Genomic DNA, 20,382 nt, shown 5'->3' on the forward strand with positions numbered 1-20,382 from the left:
GGCAGGAACATGGAGGCAGAAGCTGAAGCAGAAGCCATGGAGCAGGGTGCTGCTTACTGGCTTGCTGCTTGTAGCTTGCTTGGTTTGTTTTCTTACAAAACTCAAGGGATGGTAACACCCACCATGGGTTGGGTCCTCCCACATCAATCACTAATTAAGAAAATACCTTAATCCCACAGCCAGATCTTACAGGGGCATTTTCTCAATAGAGGTTCCCTCCTCTGAGATGAATCTAACTTGGATCAAGTTGACATGGAAACTAGCTAGCTCATGGGGTGAGCAGAATAGAAGAACCTAATGGTCATAAGTTAGCACCAGCACTCAGTGCTCCTAGGTCTTGGTGTATTACTTCTCTTGTTGCTGCAACAAAATAACCAATGAAAGCAGCTTAAGAGATAAAGAGTTTATTTTGGCTTACAGTTTGAAACTCTACAGCCCATCATAGTGGAGAAGTCATGGCAGCAGGAAAGGAAGGTGGGTGGTCACACTGCATCCCCAGTTAGAAAGCATAAAGTGGACTGGGCAGTGGTGGCACACGCCTTTGATCCCAGCACTTGGGAGGCAGAGGCAAGTAGATTTCTGAGTTCAAGGCCAGCCCGGTCTACAGAGTGAGTTCCAGGACAGCCAGGGCTACACAGAGACACCTTGTCTCGAAAAACAACAACAACAACAACAACAACAACAACAACAACAACAACAACAAAGAAAGAAATAAAAAAGCATAAAGTGATGCATGATGGTTGTTTCCTTCCTTCCTTCCTTCCTTCCTTCCTTCCTTCCTTCCTTCCTTCCTTCTTTCCTTCCTTCCTTCCTTCCTCCCTTCCCTCCCTTCCAGCCTTCCTTCTTCCTTTCTTCCTTTTATTCAGTTTAGGACATCAGCACATGGAATATTGCCTCTTGCATTTAGGATGGGACTTTCCACTTTAATCAACCTACTCTAGAAAATTTTCTCACATATCAGCCCCACAGGCTTTTCTTTTAGAGTATTTTGAATCTTGTTAAATTGACAATCATTAATTATACACAGTGAGATGACTAAGGCAATGCCATCCAGTTTTAACATTGTTTTGTGCTTGCCTGGTCACTTCTGTCTTCCATTCCACTCCCTCCTCTAACAGCTACATTCATTCGCCTTGGCTATGCTTCTGACCTTGACCGTAGTCCATACATATTATGTACTGTCTGGAGAATACCACAAAGTTTTACAAAGAAAGCAGATATCACTAGGCCACCCCAAATTCCTCACTAAGGTAGCTTCCCCAGCACTGATGTATTTATCTTTAAAAAATGTACCCAAGTGTGGGTACCAAGAGACTTTTCAGGGACATGAACCTGCTCTTAGTCTGTTCATTAATAAAAAGACTCAAAGCTTTAATTGGTTTAATCAACAAGGTTGTCAGTAACTCTAACCTGGATCATTTCAACATGCCTTCTGGTTTTTCCACCTACCCCATTTTATTCTGTAAGCAGGGTGTCCCTGTGTTCTAGCTTTTTTTGTTTTAGATTTATATCTTCTAGAAGACAACATCTCTCAACCTTGCTTATAAATTATTGCCAGGGAAGAAAGCTGATTGGTTTCACTGGTCATTTGCACCTGACTCTGACTTATCAACCAGCTCTGAGTCATATGGTGGAGTGAAAAGGGGAAAGATGTGGCGCCATGCCTCATACCACATTATATTGTAATCATGTCCTGGAGAATAGTAGACCCCCCAGGAAAGAATGATAGTGGGACAAAAATGACACATGGCTATCACAGAATGTAAACTCCCTTTTTAAAAAGTTTTCTGGGACTGAAGAGATGGCTCAGTAGTTAAGAGTGCTGGCTGCTTTCCCAGAGGTCCTGAGTTCAATGGCCAACAACCACATAATCATCTTTAATGATCTCTTATGGTGTTTCAGAAGACAGCTACAGTGTACTCACGTATATAAGATCTTTTAAAAAAAATCTTTAGAACAATTATTTTTCTTCTTTTTCTTTTTTGTTTTTTTTTCAAGACAGGTTTTTTGTTTGTTTTGTTGTTGTTGTTGTTTTTGGTCTTTTAGTCCTGGCTGTCCTGGATTCACTCTGTAGACCAGGCTGGCCTCAAACTCAGAAATCTGCCTGCCTCTGCCTTCCAAGTGCTGGGATTAAAGGCGTGCGCCACTACTGCCTGGCAACAATTATTTTCTTATAAAACCATGTAGGAAGCTGTCTCTTCTGGTGGTATCCTGAATTATGATGTAAAGACTACTTTGAGGAGAATTATAGTATAGAAATTTGCCAAACAGTTTTTGTTTAGAACTGCCAGGTTTTTCTTTTAAATGTCTACAGTAATCTCCTTCTATGAATCCTCACTATAAAAATGTTTTCCTGTCATATTGACTATGAACTTGGAGATTATATTCCCTTTGGTCATTGAAACAATAACAAACAAATGCTAGGCAGACTCTTCACAGTCCTTTCAAGCCTTGGTGAGATTGCTCAAATGTAAGGTACATGTGGTGGTAGCGTCTGTCATCATTGAAAACTACCATTTTTTTTTCTCCAGTAACCATAGATACGTGAATGACACCGACCACGGGCCAATACAACCATACAAGTGAGAGTTTAGCTGTCATCTCATAGATGTGTAGCAAACTGTTAAAATTCAGGGAGGCTGAATGGGTGTGAATGAAGGGTCTGGGGACTAATAACCCCAAGTAGTAGTCAAAGGAAGGACTGATTACACGGAGGCAAGAGAACGAAGCTACAGAGCGATCTTCACAGTGTTGTGTGGGTAACAGTCACTGGTCATGGGATTTGTATACTATTCCCAGAAACCATGGGAGAGGGGAGGAAAACCAAGTTATAGGATGCTCTACTAATTAAAAAAAAATTTGTACAAACATTTGAAGGAACTGGGAATGTAAGATAATGAAACGTATTTGCCTGTGTCTTGTAACTTGTTTTATTTTACAGAACACCCGTAAGGGCTATCCACGTTGTGACAGATGACAGCATGATACTTCATTGTGTTTATGAACTCCATTTTCTTCACTCATTCACTCAGTTACTTAGGCTGATTAAGAGAAAGGCCAATGACTACATATTCTGGAAAAACTGACTGTAGGGGCAGCTGCGCTCCACTCACCCTAGCCTGATCTGTTTGCTAGTACTTACCATGATGCCTGCCAGCAGTCCATCGAAGTGTTCTCTGATGCAGGTTGTCATTGTGAGACCCTACGGTAGCCACAGATGTTACCTACCGAGTGGCAGCTTGGCTTTCTGGCAGTAAGCTCACACCTAAGGAGAAACAGTACTTAACATGCGGCGCTACTCAAAAAGAAAACTCACCTCTGGGAATATTTTTCAGCCTTCTAGTCTGTGGTTTGCTAAGGTATATGACTCCATATAACCTGAACAAAAACTGATTGGGAAATGTTGTAGACACCATATTTGCTGGCATAACTTGTATTATAGGAAGGAGAAACAAAGAAAGGATCCTGTTGCCAATAGTCTCCTCCATCTTAGTCCATGATGGCTTTGGGTCCTTATACTTAGATGTGCACATCAACCCAGCTCCTCCTGATGTTCATGCCCTTCTTTGGAAGACCCTTCCCTCCCTCTTACGCTCTGTTCACAGCCTGTGAAAATGAAGCTATGCTTTTTCTTCAAGGTCCTGTTGAAATTCCACTCATATCCTCGAGTGATGGTGTGATCGTACACCCCCAGTACCTAGTCCAGCATCCTCTACTCAGCAAATGCCTAGTTGAAATATTCCTTTCTTCATGGATTTCATCCTTTAGGGAATGTTTTGGAGCACAACTGTGCCAGAATTTCAAGGTGTCTGTGGGAAGCTGCCTCTGCTGGAATCCCTTTAAGAAAACCTTTAAATAAACTGGGTGGTGGTGGTGTCTTCTTCCTCCACCTTCTCCTTCCCTCTCCTCGTGGTCCTCCTCAGACCCTGAGCACGGGAATGGAAACCCCACCTACCTTTCTTCTGCACAGCTGTAGGCTGTCCGCTTCTTTATTCAACCAATAGTTTGAAACTAAGGAGCAAGGTCACTTAATGTTACTGCCCTGAGGTCAACCAGAGCCAGTATTTAGCATTACAATATAGCAACAGACCAAATCTCAAGAAAAGGCTCATTTGTGCCTACCAAAATTGGAAAGTGGGGAGGGTCTGTTTTGTCCAGATTGGTACTCCTGGCACCAGTCATTCTTCATTCAAAGAGAAGTATTCAGTGTCTGTGGCCTGTGAAGCAGCTAATATGCTCTAGCTCCCATGGGTTACACACCTGTAGTAGGTTTCTCCTTGTGCTATGCTAATTCCTGAGAAATGTTAAGATTCCTAGGAGAGCAATATGAAAGAAGTTAAGTAAGGTGGTTTCTAGTTAGAGGGAGAGGTAACACCAAACACACTGGACTCTAGTCTCCCTTGAAGAGCTGAAATGTTCTACCGCTGTTACTATCCATTCATTGGCACCCTTACTCATGTTCAGAGCACTTAGGGCACCGTCAGCAGCTGGGACAATCAGAAAGGGGCATGAAAATCCCTTTGACCATATGTCTTCTGGAAATAACATGGTACCAGTTGTTCATCTTGGCAAGCCACATTACATCCTTAAATTGTAAGGAAATTCCCACGCAGCAGTTGTGCGCCAAATGAAATGCTTTAGCCCTTGAGCATCACTAAGAGTCAACCAAAGGTCATGCTCCCAGCTAGAGCTCCTGCCAGTTAGCTGGGCACTTGATGTGGCAATCTCACTTTAGGAATTGCCTGCCTCATTTTCACAGGAGTGCTTGCTACTGCTCTGGACCAACTCTTAGGACTATAAGACCCCACTACCTTCCACATGCTTACCAACACATGGAATCCCTGTGCTGTTTGGGTTTGGAGATTTGAGTAGCAATTTCCTCTCTAGGTTTAAAGTCTTGCTTTCTCCTAGGTTGGGAATATTTGTACAGTAGTTAAGTGGATCATGGTGCGTGTGTGTTTAATATGAAAGCAAATATGTGACAAGCTGAATCTGAGGGTGCCTCTGCATGAAACTCTAGGAGGGCCCAGAGTTTGAGGTCAGTCTGGGTTACATAGTTGAGACCCTGTCATAAAACAAAACACCACACAGACACACATCATGGGACCTACATTTTTAAGTCTGTCTGCAGTATGGCTTACATGGCACGGAAAACAACTGTGATCAAAATTCATGTTTAAGTGGGAATGTCCACTTTATTTGCCAAAAAATAAATGCTGATTATGGCATGATGTTTTAATACAGACATACAACACATAATGATCAGAATAACTGGCATGTCACCTCAGGTGTGCAGCATTTTAACCTACAATGTTCAAGATCCTGTTTTCTATTTCTTTCAAACACCCAACTAATTACTGTCAGCTATAGCTAGTACACTGCTACAGAATCTCGGACATTATTCCTCCTACCCATCTGCACTCCTGTACCAAGAAACCATTCTCGCTCTAATCCTCCCTCCATCTCAATGTCCCCAGACCAGACAATAATACCTGAGGTTCTCTACCTTGATATCAAGCTTATAGCTTCCTATATGTATGGAACATGTCTGACTTTAATTATATACTTCAATATATATATTTCATACAATGTATATTGACTATCTCCACACATTCCCCAACTCTGTCCAGACCCATCCCTACCTCACCCTACCCCAATTTCATACTTTTCATTCTTGATAGCCCAATTGACTCCCGATTTGTGCACATCCTGGATATGGAGCCACTCACTGGAGTATGGCCCACCTACCAGAAACCATACCCTCTAAAAAAACCTGACTCTCCTCCTAGAAGTCGCCAATTGGCCAGTTTTTCAGCTAAAGGTATGGGCTTATGAACCCCCTTCCCACTCCAAGCTTATATGCTGACTGGGTTGATCGTACTCAGGTCTAGTGCCATGTGCCAGACTTATATCACTTAGTTCTATCATCATTGCTTCACATGACAAGATTTCACCCCTTCTATGGCTCCATATTCTACCATGTACACATACATTTCACTTTTATGCAGTGATCTGTCAATGGACACTGATAGGTTGTTCCCATCTTTGGCTAGATAAGCTTTTGTAGGCATGTGCCTCTCTTATTTAACACACTGACTTCAGCCCCTTCAGTAATGGATCACACTGAAATTCCATTTTTAATTTTCTGAGGAACCCATACCAGTTGCATAGTGACTTGACTTAGACATTTCTACCACCTGTATGAAGAGGTGTTGTGTTTTGAAATATCCCCTGGGCTCCTGTATTTTAAACACTTATTTTCCCATTGCATGGTGAGGTTCTGGGTGGTTGTAGGACTGGCTGATAGAAGCTTACTCAACTTTTTATTCAGTCTTGTCTGTCCTGGAACTCACCCTGTAGACCAAGCTGGTCTTGAACTTGAAAAATCCACCTGCCTCTGCCTCCTCTTGAGATTAAAGGTGTGTGCCATATTTTGGGACGAGATATTACCATTTGATCCTTTCATGTGTTTCTAAAAGTGTGGTGGATGGCCAACCTGCCTTTGGGCTAAGATTTTATCACAGGTGACTACTGAGAGACCAACCTTGAGAATTCACATATATTTAGCATTACATAGTCAAACTAAGTAGAAGACTTTGAAAAAGACCTTAAAACTCCTTCAAGTATTGCCAATTATGTATGACACTTGTTATTCGTTTTCTGGGAGCTTAAAGAGCCCTCAACCAGAAAGCCTGACCTGTAGCACAGGGTGTGGGCCAGCACAATTTCCCTTGAGAAATTTACCCTCGGCTGAAATCTGAAAGGTTAAGTAGCATTTACTGCCTGCATAAGCAATTCACCCTGCAGACAGTGAAGGCAACATGCTCAAAGAGGATCTCCCGGTAGACAGATGCCTTTAGTCTTTGCACTGCTACCAGTCCTGAAAATGGCCTATTTCAGTTTCTTTTATAGACACTTGTCTATTCTTTATGTCAAGACTTCAAGACCAAATTGTATCATCTAGAAAACCAAGACCCAGGACCACACTAATGCTAAAAAAGCAGAGTGGAGTTTCAAATCCTAGTCCATTTTTAACTGCAAATATCAAGTCTCTTTCTAGCCGGTACTTCCTGAGATTCAGGTAAGGGTGGCATGGAATTTACTGCAAAAACACTTTCAGAAACATCAATATCACTGCAACCTTGTGGTAGCAGACTCACAAGCTTTAAAGCTCCACTCATCCATCCATTCAGCTATGACTGACTAGGAAGCAGTAAGTCAGAGAACACTTTGCAGGGAGTACGCCATCTATCTAGCCAGTCTGTCCTAAGGCTCATTGGATGTGTGACCGAAATGGTAGCAATGTGAAGTATAACCTCACAAAATCTGCATCGTGGCAGCTTTTGCTCCACCTCTTAATACTCCCTTTACACTTCCAGCTCTACTGGTCTTTACCCGTCCCCGAGTCCCCCTTCTGCAACACTTGACCATTTATTAATTACCCCCTTCCCTGGTCTAAATCTTCCCATCTTTTATCGCTCAGAAACTCATCTTCTCGAAGAGTTTTATTCTGACTACCCTACACTAATACTGCAGCCAACCTACTATCTGGACTATGACTTCAGCTTATAGTGACTTGTCTCTCCATCAGAACATAAGCTCTAAGAAAGCACAGAAATTTGTTTAATGTATGGACTCCAAGCACTCTGCCTAGGTTTAGAATTACCTTAAGACAAGTGCTGCCTTTCAACACAAGCTGTCAGACAATGGTCACTATTATTCATATAACTATTGAACTTTAAAAAAAAAAATCAATTAGCATGAAATATTCCTAGCTAAAAGCAAATGAAATATTTGGCCATGTTAAGTTTTTCAATCAACATTTCTCTTGTGACACATCACCAAACTGAGTATATTCTAAAATGTACAGCTTGAAACACAACTTTTATTAGAAAAGTTATACATAACATAGCATTGACTATTTTCAAGAACAATATTAAACCCAATAAGCGACAAAAACCGGACTAACAAAATGTGTAACAAGAAACTAATGACCTTTCTATAATCAAACATTCAATTATCTACAGTGTCTTTTTACAAAGGGGATATCCATGGTTTACAGGCACGTCGTATTGAAAAGAAAACTGCAAGAGCAATTTTATACAATTACCATTCTCGAGAAACTGATCATTAAAATAGTAATTACGAGTTCACAAATTTAAAATATTTCACATAATTTTAAATTACTGGGTATACATGGAAGTCTTAGTTTTAAAACTGATTTCCCCCCCATAAAAGTGCCAACACTTAAGCTAGAACTTTCAACATAATTTTGTCCTACAAAGTGAACACATGTTTTGATATTTATATAGTCACATAATTTCTGTGCTATCTGGTCTGTTAATAATAAAGCCTTTATTAGGATGTTTTTCTCCATTTAAATTATAGGAAACTGGTACAGGATTATAGTTGCAAGTTATTAAAAATAAGTTTCAAAATACAGGAGTGTGCAGCATTGGAAAAAGATGAGTACTAACATTTATAATAAATATCAGAGAAGCCATTAGTTTTTACAGCACTGTTGCTTAAAGGAAGTCAATCTGGTGTAGTTTCTCATTGGTTTGCCCTTCAGCAAGCAGGAGAATTTCTACTTTCATGATCTCATTACTCAAGCAAACATCCAAACACCTTTGAGAAAGTGATCTGCAGCCCCCGAGGAGTCATGCCACTGTAGGACTCTGATCATTCTGAGCGGCACTAGAATCAGAGTTCTAAGACTCATGGAATGATTTCAGGACACAACAGTCGAAGATCAGCACAAACTCACCAATTGTTGCTCATTATGGATTTACTTTAAAACATGATCAAGAAGACTAGCACAATGCTTCACACATTATCCCTAGGTACAGTGGTTAAGAGACTGCTGGGCTCACTGATCGGAGGACATTTTTCCTCTTCCTGTCAAGGGACTCAAACCTCAGTTCTTAAAGTGTCAGGCGTTTTTCTAGGCAGGTTTTCCTTTTCAACATAGTAATGGAAAACATAAAAATGGTGACTTGACTGTTACTCCATATTCTTACATGCACCAATATTGCACACATCTGTTATGAACTGTTAAAAAGTCTTCTGGGTTCTTGGGGTACTGTCTTCTCCAGGAATACAAACCCAACCCAAATAAGCAGTTTCCCTTAAAATATGGTTGACAAAATTAGAAACACTGGGGGAAAAAATGAAGAAAGAAAAGGCAAAGATTTTGTACAAACAAAAATCTAAAAACTTTCTTAAAGGGTTTTGGTGCCCTACACACGGGGGCAATTGTATGTACTAGTGAGTTAACACTAGCTCGGATGCGTCTAGCTCCTCAGATAATATGGAACCTTGGTCCAGGGGTTGCAATGATGTCACTGTAGGGCTCTTCCTGTGTGAGCTCGATGGCTTGCTGCTTTTTAAGAACCAAAAAGCTGTAGAACTTTGCTGCTGCCTGCTTTCGGTTTGTGTTTCGACATAGCTCAAGCAAACTGATAGACTCTGCTCCAGTTTTAGCAAGAGCTCGCTGAAATAAAACAAAACAGAGTAGATGAATTCAAGTAACTCACACAACATAGTAGTAACTATAGGATGCAATTTTGGCACTGGTAAAAGTAAGCTCCATTTGGCTGGAGCTGACATTTGTGTAGCTATGCAAGTGGTTTCCATGCTAGTCAAAAAGGTAAAGGGCCACAGCATATTATCTAAAGGCATAAAAAGTCCAAGAAGTAAGGAAGTTGCTACAGTATAGATTGAGATAGCAGAAACACACTCAGTGGATTTTAAAGTGAAAACAAAACCAAAATCAAACCAGCCCTGGTAAGAGCTCAAAGCCTAAGTATCATCCATTCCTTCATTTGAAGAAATGAAGGAAACAGCCAGAGATTTCATGGGTGCTCAAGCTTCACCTGTATCTGGAACCCTGAGCTGAGGGTGCTGACATCCGCCCACACTCTATGACCTAGTACATTACCACTGCTAATCAAACAAAAGGTAGAAATGTACACAGGTGCACTGTGAATCACGGCACCACTTTTTAGGACAATCATGGCTACATACACTAGATGATCTAGGTTTACCCCTGGATTAACACTTTAAAACAATGTAGCCCTGGAGAAATGTCCACAAAGGCATGCTTCAGGGCCCTACCAGGATTTGCTTTCTGGGAAAGGGCTCTTCAGACTATGCTGTCATACCTGGAGACCATGAAGCATCTGCTGAGTCCTTTTGTTCCACCTCCTTTCTTCTTGATCCTGATCACCCCCTGAAGCATCTTCATCCTGAATAAAAGGCCACCAGAATTTACAGCCCTTGTAAGCAAACACTTGTACATAATGTCTCTGCAATGGTCTACAAGTTATAGAACATGGGTTGTTATAGGTCAGCAAGTTAAGAACCTGGGCCAGGACTCAAACCACATTAAGTACAATGTTCCTTTCAATTACATATAGATGTAAATAAAACAGTAAAACACCATGACGGGCTACATTGGATGATGCCAATCTAGGTACCGGGAGAAGTTAACTCATCTTTGATGCTAACTTTGTAGTATGATACTCCATGTCATTCCTGATCAAAGAGCCTGCATTCTATCTGAGCAACTCAAGATTGTTTGTTAACTATTTCTTTTTTTTTTTTCGAGACAGGGTTTCTCTGTGTAACCGTGGCTGTCCTGGAACTCAGAAATTCGCCTGCCTCTGCCTCCCAAGTGCTGGGATTAAAGGCATGCGCCACCACCGCCCGGCCAGTTTGTTAACTATTAATACATACTTTTATTTTACCCTAACTGTACAAATAGTTTTTTGAACCCTAAGGTGGTATAGGCCAGAAGCTCCATGTTACATGCATGCTCTAAGGAAAGCTAGCCATCAGCAGCTTTTCCTAGAACAGCAATTGTGTTTTAATACTGATTCACAATAAAATCTGCGATAACAACATACTCTTAACAGTTGGGAAACTAAATTTTAGTTTAAAATAGTGTAACATTACAAAAAAGAAAGTATCTGTAAAAAATAAGTGCTCCAAGGTCCATGCACACAAGCCTGGTCTTACTCTGGATTAATTAGAACAAAACCAAATGGAGTATGTCTGGCTATTTGATTTCCAGGCCACAGGCAGGTTAGACCAGAGGCAGGCTTTAATAGCAGTAAGAATCGACTACTGACCACGAGATGATAAAATGAAGCCATAAGCAATTTAGAAGTCTAGCAACAATCTGTAAGGGCAGTCCCCTGCCTTTCCTCTTGAGGGAAAACTTGGAATTACAATAGCACAAAATCTGATGATTCACTACACTAAGAATTTAATTTTTATTATTTTAAATCTTTTATTTTTAATAATTTATTTTATTCATTTTATATCCTGGTCATAGCCTCCCTCTCCTCCCAACACCTCCCCCTCTCCGCCCCCAATTACCAACCCACTGTGGCACATCAAGTCACTGCAGGACCACTTTTCATTATCGGGATGCCCAACATTGGCTTAGCTCAAATAGGAAAAGTCAATAAGCTTTGCCAAATCAGGCATGGAAATTTTTACTCACTGGAGATCTTTACAGTTTTCTTACCTCCTCCTCTTCTTCCTCTTCCTTCTCCTTCTCTTTCTCCTTTTCCTTTTCCGGTAGGAGCTCTAACTCTGGGATCAGCTGACAGATATTTGGAGGCTCTTCTGGGGGAAGTTCTACTGGTGGTATTTCCATCTGCTCTACCTGCTGAGGCTTAAACAATAAAAAAACAAAGTTGAAGATGCAGGTTTGAATGGTAGCTTCTCTAAAATGCAGGATCAGACCCTTTAAAGCTCTCACAGTAACTTACTATCCATCCCACGCTCTTTCAGAAAGACCTTTGGTCTCAGCAGCAGGTAAAGGACACTGTTTCCCGAATCCCTATGTACTACTTCATTTTGAGTTTAAGGTACATATTCGAGAGCATTAAAACAGTCTTTAAGAGACTCCTAGGAGAGCAGTGATACAGTTACTGGTCTATGACCTGTCCAAGGAGAAAGAGCTCTTACTGACAAGTGTTTTCGCATAGGGCACAGAGAAACTTCTCCAGGCTGGCCATCAGCTGTCCTATCAGTAGTTTCTGATGGGGATTGAAACAGGAGCCTAGTGTTACCACAGGCCTGCTTTCCCTTCACATCATTTATCCCACAGACTTAAAACCAGAAGTCCTAACGTGACGGCTTCACTCTAAGCTAGTTTTTCTATTCTAGCAGGACTCGATGGTAGCCAAAGTCTGCAGGTGTCAGTTACTGCAGCATTGGTTTTCAGTTCTTTAAGTATATACCAATCATTTAATAACTTCCCTAGTACTTGAGGTGTTAAGACTTTTCATATAAACCAGTACAGCTCAGAACCACCGACCTCACAGATTAAGGTTACTCATTTTGGACCACTCTGAAGTAAGTCTATTCACAAAGAGCCAAGAAGTCTCTGCTGAGTGCAGTAACATCTTTTCCCACATATGACAAAAAGACTATACTCCTAAATTCTGCTGTCATTCTTCCAGATCTAAACCAAGAGACTCCTAAATCAGACGCCTTAAATGCCTCTTGTAACTAACTGCATGACCATCTCTCTTTCAATTGTTTTCTTTTTCCTTACAGGTATTGCAGGCTCTGGGTCTATTTGCCCGGCTTTCCGCTTAACTCCTTGAGGGGGTGGTGGGGGCATGGCTGACTCTTCTATGTTTGTTCTGCTGGCCTCCATCACTGAGTCCTGAAGACGGCTTGGCTCTTCTATAATGGGCTCATCTGCAATTTCCAAAAGAAAAGAGTTTAGTTTTCAAAAGAATTTTGGAACAATCTGCTTCTAACACTGGTATATTAAGACCCAGATAGAGTGACTTTCCCTAATGAAGAAAGCCAGTAAAGCTCACAGATGATTCAGTTTATAACACTGCACGTACAGAGGTTGGGGAGAAGTATTCAAAGTGGTTCCTTCACTCCCCAATCCTGTGCAGATACCCTTTTAATTATCAATTCAGTCGAGTCCTACAGCTTTCTGAAGACGAGTTTCCAATCCAGCAAGGCGAGGAGATTCATGCATCTCCATGCCTCCAAACCAAACCCGCCCCTTCACCCTAGAGCACTGCTGCCCTGCCAGCACAAAGGTGAGGTTTAAGACATTTCAACCCTCCCAGCAGAACTAACCAATGATATCTCGCTGTGGCTGCTGCTGCTGCTGTTGCAGCTGCTGCTCCTCTCTGGGCACCTCTGGATTCTCAAACTCTTTGAGGAACTCATCCAGATTATCTGCCTCTCCACCTTTCCTTCTTTTCCTAAGGTCTTCTGGTACAAGTGGAGTAAGGCAGCGCGTAAAGAGCTATCAAAACATAAGCACAGCATCAGCTATAAAGCCGTATAATGGAAGACTAGTTAACATCTGTACTCTGTTCTAAGGGATGCTTTAATACAGTTCATAATCAGTGTATGCACATTTTAGCAGTTTTACTTCACATTTATTTTGAAAAACAAGTGTTCAAATTATAATTGCAGCCATTTCAGAAAGTGGAAACGCTATCTATTAAACTTCAAGGTTTCTAATTTCTTTGCCTGCGTTATTATCATTGATAAATCGAACACTCAACCTGTCACAGTGTTCAATAGTTTACACCGTGCTTGTCTTCGAAAGGTTTAACTACTATGTGAAGTCTTATACAACACCACACAACATTCTTACTTATTAACAAAGTACGTAAAATACATGATTATTTCACAGATGAAGGAGCACCCCATATTTTAAATTATAAATAAACAGGTAGGTTTGCAGAAGTGTTTTCCTCAAATTTTAAATTTCTGCCTAGGAAAAAATAATGAATCTACTGAAAAAACTAATTTTAGATTTTTATTAGCCCACATTCATATAAATAAGGTTTATTATGACATTTTAATACAGGTACATGAGCTAGTCCTTCAACACTCAAGTCCCCCACCTTTTTTTTCCTTCTGTGAGCCAAGCAAGTTTAGGGATGCAAACAGGAGGGATAATTTATACAAACATAGGCATATGACCAGTGGTTGTACCACTCTTAAAATATATCCCTCCAAAGCATAAACATTTCTATGGGCATTCTTCATAACCGTTTGACAGTGTTTCCACTAAAGAACAGCCACCATAACCTTGCTGCTTTGGAGTATTGTAGAGAAAAAGCAGCTGTTTCTCTGCTGCACAGTTTAGCTTACAAATCTAACAGCATCATTTCCGACAGCAGGTGCCACGCAAAGTTATTTTACAGTAGTCTGGAACTCCGAGGAGCTGAACACTGCTGATTAGTATGTGTCTGTGGATGTGGAGGGGCATTCCTCTAGAGCCAGGACTCTAGTGCAGGAGCAGCAGAGCTCACTGCAGAGTGGAAGCCTGCTCTGAAGTCAGTGCACACTGAGACCGCAGAGCTGGGCACTGCTCCCCACAATGGCATTCTACACCTGTGAGCAAGGCTGCACTTAGCATGCTGTGATTTACAGTAGAAAAGAAGAACCATTCATCTTAAAATAAATAAATAAATAAATAAATAAACGGTCTAAGCAAAGGTTTTAGAAATCACTGCTTCTAGAAGACAAAATGCACACAAAAATAATTTTTGCCAAATGCACTACCTTCAGTAGTCGGTTATTCCACAGCGGCTGCGCCGGTAAGGAGAAAAGCTTCTCCACTCCTCCTGTCTCTTTCCACATCATTAGCTTCTTGGTAGGCGGGGCCAGGTCCAGAGTTGTAACAATATCCGAATAGTCACTAAGCTGGGCTCTAATTGTCTTACTATCCAATTCTTTGACACTGTCAACAATCAGCTTCCTCTTCCTTTTGGCTTTTGTCTCTTTGACTAGAATAAAGGAATATGAGGTCAGTTTCCCGAGAGGCCGGCTGGAACACCTTTCTCACCTCGGGCTGCTATAGTCTGCCTTTGTAGAAACAGAACCTAGGAGCAAGCCCTCATGAAGACACTATGTCTAATCTGATGTTTTTCAAGCATTATTTACAACAGAGATATTCAATAGAAATTTGCTGAACGCATTAAGTACACAGATTTTTACTATAAAATAGGCAAAATAACTCAAGGGTCAATACCTTGAAATCCACATAGCTTTATTCTATAAACGCTATATATAGCACACCTGATAGACTCAAGTTCTAACATTTTTTTAAAAAGCGTGCATATTTATCTTTTAGTTAAATCTTTGCTTTTTGAGGACATAATTATTCCATTTGGCCCCTCCCCCCATGTGCTTTCCTCTTCCTTTAAATTCATAGCTTCTTTTTGTTAGTGTGTGTGTGTGTGTATGAGTTAAGGCAGTTATAAATATAACCTGTCCAGTTTACATAATAGTACATATACACACACACACACACACACATATATATATATATATGCATGTTTTCAGGCCTGATCATCTGTTAGTGAGTGGCCAAGTTCTGACTTTTTTTTTTTTTGAGACAGGCAGGGTACTTGATATGTGGATCAGTCTAGCTACAAAGTCAGAGATCTACCTGCTTCTGACTCCCAGGTGCTAGAATTAAAGGCATGTGTCAGCATGCCTGGCTAGTTCTAACATTTTAAACTAGGATTACAAAAAAGAAACTTTTAAACTAACAAAATGAAAAAACATTTTGTTTGAAACAGATCAACTATTTCTAGGAGCTGTAAAATACAGTGTCTACTAAAGTAGACTAAGTTGCCTAGCAATGGCCCCAGTACTATGGTTTTTACTGCTCTAGTTATGATTCATAATTAACAGCTATACAGAGCTGCTTGATCAAGGGGAAACAGCTCAGGGTCAATCAGGGTCTGGAAACACATCCTGACATACCTCAGCTGTTTGCTTCTTGTTCATACCACTTTGGAAAGAAAATGCAGTACCTGCATCTGCAGAGACTTCTGGGGTTGACTCAATCTCACTCTGTCACACATTAGGCCAGGTTTCATCAAAAAGCATTCACAAGTTTAAAAGCATAAACAGATGGGTCTCTCTCCTTCCCTTCTCCCAAAGTGAGCTATCATTCTTACTGACTAGAATCCTCTGCACAGAAAACCCTGTCATCACACTCTTCCTAAAAACACATTAAAAAAAAGAGAAAAAAGGTAGTGTGCATGTGTGTAGGAGCACATGTGCAGGCAAGAGAACAACCTGGGGCTTTGCTTTTCCTTTTCCACCATGTGGGGCACTGAGATCGAAGGAATGTAGATCCTCAGGCCTGCTGAGAAACATCTTTATACACTGAGTCATCTCACTGACCCCAGATTACTGTTAGTATCTGAGGACTCCCAAAGACTAAAACACAGAGAAAACATGTCCTATAATTTTATACCTTGCAGCTCCCTGTATAACTCTTCCAGCAGACATCAAATTATGATGGACAGAGTGACGACTGTTATAAAGGTATGAGCAAGACGCTTATCTTCAACAGCAGAGAAAGCAAGCCCCTAGGACCTTCTGTTCTACGCACTGTGAACTCTATTTGCTCACCAGTTATATCAATGGGCTCCAATGCAAAAGCTTCTTCCTCATTTGGGACGAGAGTTGTCTGATCAGTCATGGTTGGCATCGGCTCAACAGGATCCACAGAGTCAGGGCTATCAGGCCCACCCACTGTAAAAGCAACATGGTTGTAAGAGGCTTAGCTAAAGCATGCAAACTCTACAAATGGAGAACGAAATCCCTCTCAGGAACTGAACAAACCAAGGGTTTGAAGAAAAGTACAGATGTATTTGCCAGGCAGCCCTTACAGAGTTCACCTCCAATGAACCAATGAGGGGAATAGCACAGAGTAGCCAACACCGGAAACACAAGAGCTGGCAGTCAATCCTCAGCAAGTGAGTTAAGGGTGTTTTAGTCACCAGGAGGTAGTTTTGTGTCACCATCTGCTTTGTGATTGCTATGCCACCAACCCCAAGAATCCCAAAACAAAATGCTCACGCGAGCCATTGTCATCTTCATCCATATCATCATGTGCAGGCTGCTCTGGCAACATGACCCCCGCCTCAGACAATGCAGGGGGATCGTCAAAGATGCCACCATCATTATTACTTATAAGTTTGTCATCTGAAATAGAAAACATAACAGTTAAAATCTGAAAAAAATTGCTACGATCACATTAACTAATTCATCCAGGGATAAACAAGTTTAAGGGGATTAAATTTAAATCTGTATTCAATTTGTTTATCTCAAGGTAGTTTATAAAAGCAAAAACACTTAGTATCTGAAAAAAATTCTGCCAATCACTTATGTAAGTTCATACTTCCAAAAATGTATCTACTTATAGTAGGGTGTGGTAACACATGCCTTTAATCCCAGCACTCAGAAAATAGAGGAAAGTGGACCTCTGTGAGGTTCAGGCCAGCTTTGTCTACAAAGCGAATCCCTGTTTTGATCTTCCACCCCAAAATCTACTTATTAGATACCAAACAAACACTGCAGCTTGAAGAACTAGTAAAATTCAGAACGCTGATAAAAGCCATGTACACAAAGCTAAATGTTTTTGGCTAGTTTTCTAGAAAGCTTTAGTGAGACAATGGATCCCCATTCATACACTGAGTTGGTGACTCCTCTGAAACAGAAGTTAAGAAACAAAGCACAACAACCCACCTAATATGCCGCCATCATTTCCTTCTCCAAAATTATCATCTTTATACTGGTCTTCGTACTCTAAATGATTGATCTTCTCATTCAGGTTGCTGGTGCTCTGCTCAGGCTCTAGGAGGAGGTTGGAAGCGCTGGTGCTCACTAACATGTCGTCATCCTCAAAAGCACTGCCTTCTCTCATTATTTCACGGTCGTCCATTCCGAAATCACCTAAATACATTAAGTATGTCATTAGCTGTGAAAAGTCAGAAATGCTACTGTTACAGTAGTTGATGTTTTACTACAATTATGATGCTCCATTGCTTCCTGAAACCTTATTTGGTGGCAAACACTTAAATATCTGATGTAAACTTTGTACCTCTGGGGAATGCCTAACAAAAATCAGACTGCACAAGGTAAACTAAGCATGCACAATTAACAATCAGACTTCCACTTTGAAAGAAAGTGCTGCTATGCATAAACGAATGTGACTTAGTGCCAATTTGCCCACTTAAGGTTTTCAATGTTTATAGTAATACAACCAACTGTTCCAAATGGCCAATACAAAAGCAAACAACTACAGTGCTTAACTTTCCATACAACTGTAAATAACAACTGCAGTGCTTAGACTTTCCATACAACTGTAAATAACAACTACAGTGCTTAGACTTTCCATACACCTGTAAATAACAGGTTCTCTCACTGCCTGGTGAGCAGGAGCGTGAGAATCCCAACTTTGGTACCGTAATAGAAAAGATGGCTAACATACAATAGCACAAATTAGACACATTAAGTTTTTCTGTCCACAAGGAAACAAATGTTAACCTATTCCTGGCAATGTAACAACATAACATAGCAATTTGCTTTTACCGAAATCATTTTCCTGTAGGATACTGATGTTTCCAACTTCTTCTCTCATGGTTATCTCTTCTACTCTGCTCTGGTTCAGGCTGAACTGCTGGGCGACGTCAATATCACTTTAAAAAAAATTGAAACACATGAAGTTTCACATGAAGTGCCCCAATCTCTTCTAGATATCCCTTTAATATTTTCTTAAATATTAATATTAAAAATTAATATAATCCAAATTTAATTTAGAAATTTAAAGCCATTAATGACAGAAAAGACCACTACCTAATTTGGTAAAGAATTAGAGATTATGAACTAGGTGAAACTTACAGGATCTGTATGAACTCTAACTTTCTTTAGTGTTTCTGAAACTTGTTCATCTACCAACCCTGACCTTTTCTCATATAATTTTAAAGTATATAATATTAACCACTGATGAGAAAACCACTGGCAAATGCAGAAACAATGATCAGCAGATGGAAAGAGATGCAGAGCTAGAGTTCTAAAGACTGATATTTATTGGATCAGCCAAATGCAGTCTGCAGACTTCATGTAGCCCTCAACCAAAAAGAAAAAAGCTAAAATGTAGACAAATCAACTGGGACATTTAAATGTTGATTGGATATATTATGAGGCCAGTCTGGTCTGCTAGGTGAATTCTAGGACAGCCTGAGCTAAACACCAAAACAAAAATACCAAACCAAACAAATCGTAGTATTATGGGTGTTTAAAAAATTCCTTGTCTCTAAAGACGCAAGCTTTACAGATAAAAACATAACCAACCAATTAGCATAAGCTGAGTTTGAAAAGCTGATTAGATAAGTAAAAAGGCTAAAGAGTCTGGGCAGTGGTGGTGCACGCTTTTAATCCCAGCACTTGGGAGGCAGAGGCAGGCTGATTTCTGAGTTCAAGGCCAGCCTGGTCTACAAAGTGAGTTCCAAGACAGCCAGGGCTAAACAGAGAAACCCGGTCTTGGAAAAACAAACAAACAAACAAACAAACAAACGCTAACGTAATAGATAATGCCATTTTTTGAGGAGTGGAGAAGCTGGCAGCGACCACCAAGCCACAATTAATACAATATAAAAATTGGGAAACAAACAAACAAACAAAAAACCTACTAGGAGTCACAGATCTTTTCAAAAGCAAGAAAATTTGTTATGAAATACATAGAGAATTCAGTGTGGAGGGCTGGTGCTAGAACACAGTCCAATGTCAGACTTCTTGTGAGAAAACTCCAAGTAAATAAGACAAGAGCCTTGTTTTGACCTAATTTCTTCAAAATACGGAATTATTCTTGGAATGTGTTTCTGTGCTCCTCTCAGGTGTAACAGATAGTTCATGTGCCTCTATGGAAAGTATGTTTTTGCCACATATAGCCTGTCCTTGTAACTGGACTTTTTTTGGAGACAAGAGTTTGTGTGTGTGTAACAACCCTAGCTGTCCCCAGACTTAGAGATCAGCCTGCCTCTGCAACCCCAGTGCTGGGATTAAAGGCTTACATTACTACACTCTGCCAGGTGACTCTTAACCCTCAGAGTATGAATTGTCGGATACTCTGAATAAAGTTGGCAATTTCATTAAACTTTAGTCTGCCTCACTTTTAGATGCAACTCTCCCAAGTTCACACTGACAACTAGAGTGGTAAATAGGCCGCCTGTCAACTGTGCTACTACCCAACGACTTGGTAATACTCACTTGGTGAATAGGCTGCCCGTCAACTGTGCTACTACCCAAAGACTTGGTAATACTCACACGTGCCATCACATAATAGCTAGATTTTAATGACTGGAGATGGAACAGACAATAGTTCTCTGCCAATACATCTCCATGTAACTTTTTTCTCTTAAATATGTGTTTTAAACAATGACACTTTTGTATTCTTTACAGGATGTTAGTCATCATATATATGTATTTTTAAAAATTGCAGCTTTCAGTAGTTTGCTAAGACAACAGTCCCAAACTTACTGACAGCACCATATAAAGACCGTACCTATACAAGTCTTC

At 40.5% G+C, this 20,382-nt stretch overlaps 1 protein-coding gene across 2 annotated transcripts in view; it reads right to left on the bottom strand.

Moving 5' to 3' along the window:
- Nucleotides 1–7,865: 7,865 nt before the first annotated feature.
- Nucleotides 7,866–20,382, bottom strand: part of Rad21 (RAD21 cohesin complex component) — a 38,915-nt gene continuing 26,398 nt past the window's right edge. For both annotated transcript variants that reach the window (XM_031358062.1, XM_031358061.1), the window contains 10 exons: nucleotides 18,397–18,503; nucleotides 17,551–17,757; nucleotides 16,882–17,007; nucleotides 16,432–16,554; nucleotides 14,566–14,789; nucleotides 13,120–13,291; nucleotides 12,572–12,720; nucleotides 11,534–11,683; nucleotides 10,164–10,247; nucleotides 7,866–9,493 (listed from right to left, as the gene is read on the bottom strand). In XM_031358062.1, the coding sequence (XP_031213922.1) occupies nucleotides 9,302–9,493; nucleotides 10,164–10,247; nucleotides 11,534–11,683; nucleotides 12,572–12,720; nucleotides 13,120–13,291; nucleotides 14,566–14,789; nucleotides 16,432–16,554; nucleotides 16,882–17,007; nucleotides 17,551–17,757; nucleotides 18,397–18,503 (1,534 nt within the window). In that variant the 3' untranslated portion in view covers nucleotides 7,866–9,301. The remainder of the gene's footprint in view (nucleotides 9,494–10,163; nucleotides 10,248–11,533; nucleotides 11,684–12,571; nucleotides 12,721–13,119; nucleotides 13,292–14,565; nucleotides 14,790–16,431; nucleotides 16,555–16,881; nucleotides 17,008–17,550; nucleotides 17,758–18,396; nucleotides 18,504–20,382) is intronic.

This window comes from Mastomys coucha, unplaced genomic scaffold (assembly GCF_008632895.1).
Source record: "Mastomys coucha isolate ucsf_1 unplaced genomic scaffold, UCSF_Mcou_1 pScaffold7, whole genome shotgun sequence".
Classification (NCBI taxonomy): Eukaryota; Metazoa; Chordata; class Mammalia; order Rodentia; family Muridae; genus Mastomys; species Mastomys coucha.